Source organism: Apis laboriosa, unplaced genomic scaffold, assembly GCF_014066325.1.
Source record: "Apis laboriosa isolate Shangri-la unplaced genomic scaffold, ASM1406632v1 scaffold13_cov153, whole genome shotgun sequence".
Taxonomy (NCBI): domain Eukaryota; kingdom Metazoa; phylum Arthropoda; class Insecta; order Hymenoptera; family Apidae; genus Apis; species Apis laboriosa.
In genome coordinates, this window is record NW_025221370.1 from 2,962,945 (window position 1) to 2,973,674 (window position 10,730).

Genomic DNA, 10,730 nt, shown 5'->3' on the forward strand with positions numbered 1-10,730 from the left:
TAATCTTCTATAAGTATCGTTCGACGAATACAAAAAAAAGAGTAAGATAATAGTTGGTCGATTGTATTACGCATAGCCGTAAGCTCTGCAGATGCGTGATGCGCTAAACGTGACGCGGTACAATGTTCTATGGACTATCTATATAATACTGTTTTGGATATCGTTACCAAAAAAAATCAATGCTGAACCTGATAGGTTATAGAAAATATGGATTCATGACACAGTTCTTCAAAACACCGGCTTGTTGTTAAATGAGGTTTTCGAAAAAATTTTGTGGCGAAATTGCAATGAGTCTGCGCACCAATAAACGCGCAATGCGACACGCGATAGAATAGGATAGAAACACTTATAATCTCGTTAAAAAAAGACGAAACAGAGAATGAAAAAGCGCACAATAGCGTTCACAATTAATGGTAAGGAAGGGAATTTAATGTCATAGTAAAGAATGTTAATTTTATATGTTTATTAATGTAGAATCTAATTGCTATTAATTTAATAAGAAACGCGAAATATTTATCGATGTAGAATCTAATTGATGTTAATTTAATAAGAAATGCGATATTGGAGTCTATCCTGTAGTAGGTAAATTTGTATGTAATAATTTTAAATAAATTTGTTTTAATATGTACTTAACATATAAAAAAATATTAATTTTTTATCATATATTTGAAGAAATATAAAATATTGTGATTATTAAAAAATCATTATATTTTTAAAAATATTAAAAATTAAAAAATTAAAAAAAAATAAATATTAATTTATTATATTATTTATTTATATTAATTTAGTATTAAGTGAAATAAATTTAAATTTGATTTATATAAAAATATTATATACTTTATATAAAATATTATATAAAAATATTATATATTTTTAATATTTTTCTATAAAAATTTATAATATTTTAGAAATATCATTATTTTTTATTTTAATAAAATATAGATATTAAATTTTTTTAAAAAAATAAAATTTAATGATTTTATTAAAAAATTATGCTTAAATTATATTTTATCGAGAAGTTTATATTTATAATATTGCATCATAATATGAATCATATTGTTATTATAATTATTCCTATTTCTTTATTTTTATATTTTTAAAAATTTTTTTCATAAATTTTGAAAAGTATTAAATTATAATAAAATAATTAAAAAAAAAATGTACAAAATTAATTAAAAAAATATAATAAAAAGTAATAATATATAAATATTTATATATAAATATTATTATTTTACATTATATTGATATAGTTATTTATTATATAATATATTAATTATATTTAATATTTATAGAAAAAAAATTCTAAAATTTATTTTAATCATATATGTATATATACACGCGCACATCATACACAGAAAATTTACTATAAAAATATTTCTATTACAAGTTATAAAAGTGTACATTCAATTACATGCAATTTATAATATATTCAATAAATTTATTTAATGTTATTATATAAAGTTACATATATATTTTTATAATAATATATTAATAAAATAAAAAATAAAAATAATAAAAAATCATAGAATATTATTTGAAATTGTTTTTGATAAAAATTGTTTTAAAAAATTAAAAGTGAATATTAATCTTATTTATAAATATTTTATCACATATATAAAATATTAAAAAAATATTTTTAATAACATATAGAATATTTTTTTAATAAAAAAATTCGTTAAATATTTGATATATTTATTAATATTAAATTTGATATATATATTAATTATTAAGAAATAATTTTCTTTCTTATATTTCTTTATTTAAGTCTTTTTTACAGTAAGTCTTTATTGATAAATTATTTGCATAATACTTTTTAAAGAATTTATATATTTGTACAATAATGTAATATTAATTTTAAAGATAAGCAGGTACGATTGTCACAAGGACAAACAAATGCCAATCTTGCATGATAAATTACGATCTTTTTTAAAAAATTAAAATTTTGAATCATTCAAATGTTACTGGTATTGAAAGAATTGGCAATATTGGATTCGTAATTTCTACTTCCAAGGCTGTAGCCATACAATCACTTGCTGCTTCTACTTCACCTAAAGATTCTAATACTTTTCCTAAATTGTACCTATAAAAAGAAAATTATTTATTGATCAAAATTTTATAATATATAAATTATTTAATATATCATACTATCATATTATCATATTATCATTAAATATCATATTATATTTTCAAATATAGATACAAGCATAATTTTCATAGTATGTAATAATTTTTTATATTACCATGTTTGATGAGAATTTGGATCAATTTTTGCAGCATCTCGTAAAGTTTTTTCAGCTAATCTTTGACTACCCAAATAGTGATAAATTAATCCCTATATACAATAAAAATAATATATAAATATTATTATATATATATAATAATTATTATATTATAATATATATAATTATTATATTATATAATATATATAATAATATTATATATAAATAATATATAAATAAATATATTATTATTTAATTCATTAAAAATTGTTGTTTAAAAAACTACTAAAATCATTACCAAATGTTGTAAACTTTTAATATGTGATGGATTAATTGAAACTGCATTCTGATAACATTGTTTTGCTTCCATATATTCCAATTTATATTCATGAAGAAGACCCCGCTGGAATTTCAATACTTTTAATAATGAAATTATATGAAATAAGAAGAAGCAAATCTTTTCTTTATTTTTTCTTAGAAATTAATATTACTTTATTATTATTCTTAGAAAATAATATTACTTACTGTGTACATAATATGATGACTTAATGGAAAAATATTTGTAGCTTCTTGTAAAGAAAGAACAGCACCATTTGGTTGATCTAAAACTAGATACACTTCAGTAAGCAACAGCCAAACTTGTAATTGTAACAACCATGCTCTTTGTGGTCCAGGCTTTGGAGTAAAGGAACTGAGCGAAGATGCAACTTCCGATAAAGCTTGCTCTACTCTTGAAGCAGCTAATGATTGTGCATGAAGAGAACCTATTAAAAATTTTAGCTATTTGAAATTTTTATACAAAATAATTTAATTTTAAAAACTATAAATTAAGAAAATATATAAAGACATACTGGAGTCTTTATCAGACAATTCAGAAGCATAAAGTTGAAAAACACTTCTAGTTTCACTGCGTTTTTCACTATGCTGTTCATTACAATTAGCATTAGTTTGATCTTCATATAGATTCTTCCATAATAAAAGCATATGTCTTATGGTAAACAATGCTTGTTCACCACCGATACTTCGTAATTCAAGATGCGCTTTTACATAAAGAAAATTTAAATTATCTGGATATTCTTCTAATACACTATTTATTAAATGCAATGCTTCTGAATATTGCTTGTGAGCCGACAATAGCAATACCAATAAATGCAATGATGGAATGTGTTCTGCTCGTAGATTTAATGCAATTTTTACATGAATCATTGCGTCATTAATTTGTCTGTTAATTGCATATTCATGAGCTAAATAATATTCTGCTAAATGATCATTTGGATCACATTGTTGTGCTCTATTAAATAAATATATAATATTATAATATATTTAATTTATTTCTTTTTTTAATTTTTAATTGTACATACTTTTGAAAACATTCTAGAGCTGTCTTGGTATGATAAGTTTTATCCATTTTTACTATAGTATTTACTGCAAGAATACTATGACCAATACCAATATAAAGATGACATCTTGATTGCATCCCTTGAGAATTTGAAGTTTCTCTTTGAAGTGCTTTTTGACTCCATTCAATACCTTCTTTTATCTATATTGTTTTTAATATGTTTTTTATATGTTAGTTTTTACAGAATACATAAATAATGAAATAAAATTTTTACCATATTTAATTGTTCATAGCATAGTCTCGCGGCTAAAAGGCACGGCATTACTTTTTGCGATGATAATCTTGTTACCACTTTTAAAACTCTATAAGCATGCATATATTTTCCCATACTAATTAAACATAATGCACATTGAGTCCATACATGCGCTTCTTCATGAGAAAATTTCATTGCCCTTTCAAATGACTATAAAAATATAAAATTAAATTATGTTATGATATATATTATATATATGTATATATGTATATTTGTATATATGATATATTATATACATGTATATTTGAGAAATGAATATATATTGAAAAATTCATTGCAATTACTTCATACAGTAAATCCACTTGACTCCATCTCACAACAACTACTGTGAGAAGATCATATACTGCAGCAGCATTTTCAAAAGCATGAATTCTTGCATCTTTAAATTCTGGAGATTGACTAAGCACAGCATCTCTAACTGCCATAGCTTCACTTATTAATAATAATAAAATTGTTTCTTCATATTCATTTCTTGGCACAAACTTATTAAGACCTAAATATTTCTTTGGTTTCCAAGGTGAATCTAAAAAATAAATTATAATAATGATTTTATTTCCAATTCTAATTTTTTGTTTAAATTTTATCATAGTAATATATAGTTTTATTAATAATATTACCTGTTGAGTCACTTGGTATTTCTGGAGGTTTATATTCAGCACCACTAATACCTCGAATTAATACTTCTGCCAATTGTCTCGTTAAGGTAACCCTAAGACTTTGAGTTGTTGTAGACTCCACAGCAGATAAAATTTCCCTTATAAATTTCATGAATAAAAATTGTTTATTTAACATTTTAAATATTTTTCTACATTATTATTATTTTCACTTTCTTTATTTATAATTTTATTAATAGAAACAGATAATTACCTATAACGATTTATTGCACCTTGAATATTACCAATTTGAATGTACAATATGGGTGCCCTTTGTAGTGCAGTTTCCAATATTGGTCCAATATGTTTTGTAGAACAAAACGAAGATTGAGAAGAATATGTACCTGTTGATCAAATGATATTAAGGTATTAACTACAAAACTCAAATTTCAAGTTTTGTCACATTCCACCAACAACCCTATAATATCACCTGAAAAAATGTAAACAAATATAATTAATACAATATTTTTACAAAATAAATTTATTTTAATGTTTGCTATTACTGTTCTTTATTCACTGAATATTCCTACTATCAATCAGGATATTATTTATACATTTATAAATTATGGAACACTAAACATCAATTAACATTATTTAATGCAAAAGAATATGTTATAAAGGATCACCTGCATTGTTACTATTTACGGTAGATGTTCCATTTTGATGTTGCATTGCAAGTTTATCTTGTTCTTGTAAATATACCAATGTTAGATCCCCAGCTATTTCATAGCATTTGATGATTTGTTCTTGCCATTCTGCTATTTTATATTTTGATTTAGAATTTGGTGGTAATTTTTCTAGACAAAGACCTGTTATAAATAAAAAAAAGGATATCAGAAAAATTTATTGTTAACAAAAAATACAATTAATAGAAAACAAAAATAATTTGTTCTTATATTAAGATACATATTTTAAATATTGAAAAATTATATTCATAAAAAATACAAAGCAATGTTTTTAATTAATTTATTTTATGCAATAAATATATAACTTATTTATATGTATCAAAAAATGTATTAATAAATGTAACAAATATATTTTTTATTAATAAATTATATCAATAAAATCACCACAAAACAAATTATCTATGTTATACATATATTAATTATACAACAGGAATAAACACTGATTTACTTAATTATATATCAATTATTTTTAAAACATAAACAAATTAATTAAAATATAATATATGCAATAATTTTTTCAATGTTTAAAAAATATAAAATAAAATAATTAAAAATTATTAATTGAAAATAATATAAGATAATGAAATAATAATAAGAATTGAATTTAAGACTCAAACAAATATTAAAAAAAGTATTAAAAAAAGTAAAAGTATAAATAAATAAGTAATTTAGATAAAAAAATATATTATTATTATTAATAGAATATTTTTAAAAATCTTTTTTAGAAATTTTTAGATAAACAAGATTTCTCTGTATTTTGATATAAAAATATAATTATATAAATTTATATATAAATTTAGATTTTAGATTTTAAATACTAAAATCTATATATTATTATATTACATAATACATAATAGTTTAATAAAAATATATTGCTTTAATTTTAAATTTTGGAAAATTCTTATTAGCAATTCTTATTAAATAATGAAAATTATATTAACAAAACAATACATAATTTCAATATTTTCAAAGCTAATGAAAAAAAATTTGATTTATATTATTGCATTAACAATAATTTTCTACAATGATAAAACATATACAATTTATATTATAATACAATAATGTAATATAATTTAATAGCTGAAAGAAAGAAAAATGAAGATATAGGATAAACTTACACATAGCAAATAAAAGAAATAAAAATGAAGCAAAGTACAAACCTTGAATTGCATGTGACTCAGCAATAATGCGCAGTCTTCGGCGGGATAAATGTTTTCCTGTGTCTAAAGTAAACAAATCTTTCTTTCTCTAAGTTATACATTAATTATAATACTGAACAAATGATATAAATATCCTCAAAAATAATTGGTTGTATAAATGATTTTGATTTGATGTTACCTTAGATTGGAAAAGATTTATACTTTTACAGAAAATAAAAAAAAAGATATGCAGTTCTTCATCTTTGTTAGAATATTTATATTAATAATATTATATTTATATTAATGCAATGATATAAAATTTAATGTTTTAAAGCATAGAAATTAAAAAAAAATTTATTAAGTGAATATAAAACATGAAACTATAATAGATATACATCATTCCTTTATTTAAATAAGCAGGCTATTATATATGGTATTAAAAATAATAATACACTAGCATACTAATACATATTAATTATATATTAACATTATTAACATATTATGATTTAAATCTGATGCAAACCTTTAATTGCATATGATTCTGCAATAATACGTAGACTTCTACAAGGTAATGGTTTTTCTGTAAGTGTATGTAATTCAGCTTGTTGATAATGCTTGAGAGCTTCTTCATACATTCCCATTGCATAATGCAATTTACCAAGTAATAAATGTGCATCTAATACAACCAAAGCCTAGATAATTTCAAATATTATTTAATTAATCTAATATTAAAATATTTAAATTTATAAATTTTTAATAATATACAATAAAAAAAATATACAATAAAAAAATTATATAATTAAGATTATAATTACTTGTTTATCTTTTTCATTTGCTGCAAGAATTAAATATCTTCTAGTTTCTTGTAGACCATTTCTAGCTTTTCCAATGTTAGCATCTATAGGTGGAGTTTGTTCTAAAAAACTTTCTAATCTTCCTTCTCCACATAAAAAATTTGCTAAACATTCTAAAATTAAAACTATTTATTTAAAATATGCATTTTTATGTTATGTATTTATTATGAAATTAAATTTTTGTACAATTTTTGAAAATATTTTTATATATTAAAATATTTACAAATATGGATTTTTATTAATAAAATATGTTAATAAAAATTAATATAAATACTAATAGAAATATTTAATAATCTAGTAATTAATATTAATTATTCGTTTTTATTTTTAAAAATTAAAAATATCTAATAATTCAATAATTTTTAAAATTTAAATTAAAATATAGAAATATTAAAAAAATTTCATATCAAATGATATATTTTATTAGAGTTATATTTGACCTTTACTCATGTAATCCGAGACATGACAACGATTTTTTTAAATGAATAATTTACGAAATTCTTGATAATTAATTTTTATAAAATCTTATTAAATATTTTATTGAAAAACAAAAATATCAAATCACAAGTGTTTATAAACATTAAAAGAAAAAAAATATTTACCATTACTGGGATACTGTACTTTTAGGTGTTCTGCCAATTCTATAACCTTTTTCCAATTTCCTTCTTCACGGTTTTTATCGATTTCTGATTCAATTCGAAGGGTGTGTCCTTTTTTACTTGTCATTCTAATTCATATAGGAAAAAGAATGAAATAAGATATTAAATTCTTTTATAATATTTAGAAAAACATAAAGTAATATATCGATCATCAGTGTTACAAGTGTGGATACAACGTAAAAGAACACGTATGACAATCTCTTTCTCAAGCACGTGCTATTTTGAACTGTCTATCACGTCACTGATTCTACGATATATAGATACGATACTTCGTGAAACTACTTATAATATGGAAATCAATCCGTTTGAACATTATACACAAATTTATTAATTTATATAAAAATATCATTTTGTTTTTTAAATAAAATCTTACGATGTAGAATTATTTATATAAATTTACTAAATATATTTTAAATTAGTTATTTTAATCAAAAATAAATAACAATAAGTATTCTTTAATTTTATTTATTAATATTCATTTATTATCATTCAAGTTTATAATTATAATAACAATAAAAATAAATTTTCTATTATTTTTTTTATTATCTTTTACACTTATATATATTTGTATATACACTTGTATATATATATATATATATATACTTGTATAATATTAAATATGTGTATTTTTATATTTTATATTGTACTCTTACAAATCCTTAATATAAATATAAATATTTAATATTAAATAATATTTTTGATAATGAAAATTGAATTTCACTTCATTCTTTTTCAAGAAATTTTTTATACCGTTTTTTCCATTTATCTTTGACATCTATAATATTATGCTGCAATTTATATTTTTACTTTAAACATTTGAATTTTTTTTATATACATTTTGTATGATATATATATTTAATTTAAAATGAATTAATATAATTAAATAAGAATTATAACCTGTAATATATGCACTCCACGTTGTGTAAGAACAATAAGTTCTTTCATTCCATCATTAGTAATATCCATATAACATATAGAATGTACTGGAGCATCAAATAATTTTCTAATTATCAATTCCCATGTATTATTTATAAAATAAAAAATAAGAACTTCTTGACCATAAGTTCCCAGTAGTATTTCATTCTGACCATCCATATTTATATCGGCAACACAAGAACATAAAATGCAATCAGTTGTTTCACTACCATTCAATATTATATCTTCATTCATTTCATTATTTAGAATATCCCTAGTTATGAAAAATACATAATATATATGTTTGATTATATATCATATAAAATAATTGTACTTACATGAAAACAATTGCATTATTTGTATTTACAATAAGAACATTTAATTTTTCTTTATCATTTAAAAACATTTTGGAATCTATAATAAATAAAAATACTTATCGTTAATTTTGAATTAATCAAATTATAGATTATTAATTATATATATATATATATATTTAATATATAATAAAATTTACTTTTAGAGTTAATAAAAGAAGGTTTTCCAATATTATTTTGTAGCGGAAAAATTGATACACTACAGATAGGTTTATCATATCTTAATTTCCAACTTTGGCAAATTTTTAATTCTGGAATATTAATTATAGCTACATTAACTAAACCACATTCACAACCAATTACCGTCAATCTCCTAAAAAAATTAAAGATAAATATGAGTTATTATAATATAATATATAAAAATATAAAATCATACCAATTATAACTATCATAATAATAAATATTAATCCATATTGCGATTCCTTGAATATCATATAATTCAGGAAAATATTTTTCAATAGATGATTCACTATAACTATGATTTAATTTATCTTCTCTGATCATATGTATTTTATAATCACTACCAGAGAGTAGCCAAACAACCTAAAATTTTTAGAAATAGTTAAAATGTTGTTATAAATTTATAAAATAATAAATAATATCATTTTTGTTTAAATATTATATCTTATAAATCTTATTTATATCTCTTACATCTTATTTTCTAATTAAAAAAAATATTTTTATTATAAAAAATTTACCTCATTAGGAGCATTTTGTTGTGGTAATATTGTATGATATAAATGATATGGTGTATATGGTAATTCAACCATAAGACAATTTTGTGCTATAGCTTCAATTGAACTTCCTTCATCTCCTTCTCCATCTATAGCACCTTCTGTATATATATTTAAATATCTTTCTACAGATGTATCTGTACTTGCTTTTAAAATAGTTATTCCTATTACAAATCCATCACCACTATCGATCTTATTATAAGCATCAATAGATATAATTTCTGCACCACCTAATATATAAATATTGTATTTAATTAAATATAAAAAAGATTAATTTTCAGGTAATGTGTTAATACTTAAGATTACAAACTAGGAATATATGTAAAAAGTAATTCTTTAACCAATGGTCTTAAATGTAGATTTGGCATTAAATGATATTCACAGGAATATATTTTTCTTTTTAAAGAAGCTACTAGTACTTTATTAGAACCATTGGCAGAACACAACTTTGTCATTGAATAAATATTTCCTTGTGATGTTAGAGGAAACCAATGTACATCTGTTAAATTATTCATGTTTTTATATAAAAAAGTATTAATAAGCACAATAATTATTATTTTGCATGAATTATTTAATTAACTTTTTATTATTTACAGAAAATAAATAATATTGTATTGTTTTTTATTATAAACTTATATTTATATTTGAATTTTAAGGTTAGAAATATAAAATTAATTTTATTTATCACGATAAATAACAGATTTTATAAAATTATAAAATGTTTTATATTAAACTTTAATTTTTTTTAAATTTTCTATTTAAAAACAAGTATCATTTAAATAAATAATACATTAGATATAAATAATGTCTCTTTTGTATACATATGAATATATATATATTTGCAT

General features: G+C 20.4%; 2 protein-coding genes across 6 annotated transcripts; both read right to left on the reverse strand.

Moving 5' to 3' along the window:
- Positions 1-1,743: 1,743 nt before the first annotated feature.
- Positions 1,744-8,085, reverse strand: LOC122720868 (tetratricopeptide repeat protein 7B). Of its 5 annotated transcripts, none has more exons than XM_043947906.1 (15): positions 7,806-8,085; positions 7,165-7,316; positions 6,873-7,041; positions 6,371-6,433; positions 5,151-5,333; positions 4,739-4,868; positions 4,489-4,625; positions 4,108-4,394; positions 3,833-4,021; positions 3,581-3,759; positions 3,071-3,510; positions 2,745-2,983; positions 2,518-2,622; positions 2,241-2,332; positions 1,744-2,080 (listed from the first exon to the last, which is right to left on the reverse strand). In XM_043947906.1, exons 1-15 carry the CDS (start codon positions 7,927-7,929, stop codon positions 1,948-1,950), a joined length of 2,622 nt encoding a protein of 873 aa, XP_043803841.1. In that variant the 5' UTR covers positions 7,930-8,085; the 3' UTR covers positions 1,744-1,947. The 5 variants fall into 5 exon arrangements, with proteins under 5 accessions (XP_043803841.1, XP_043803842.1, XP_043803844.1 ...); XM_043947907.1 differs by having other exon boundaries at positions 4,156-4,394; positions 7,806-8,083; XM_043947909.1 differs by having other exon boundaries at positions 7,825-7,977.
- Positions 8,086-8,596: 511 nt separating this feature from the next.
- LOC122720996 (KICSTOR complex protein kaptin-like) lies at positions 8,597-10,499 on the reverse strand (the record flags this gene model as incomplete). The annotated part of the gene is made up of 7 exons (XM_043948162.1): positions 10,196-10,499; positions 9,850-10,115; positions 9,528-9,694; positions 9,292-9,464; positions 9,116-9,191; positions 8,760-9,051; positions 8,597-8,650 (listed from the first exon to the last, which is right to left on the reverse strand). Coding segments are annotated over exons 1-7 (1,233 nt in total), but the record flags the coding sequence as incomplete, so codon positions are not given.
- Positions 10,500-10,730: the final 231 nt, after the last annotated feature.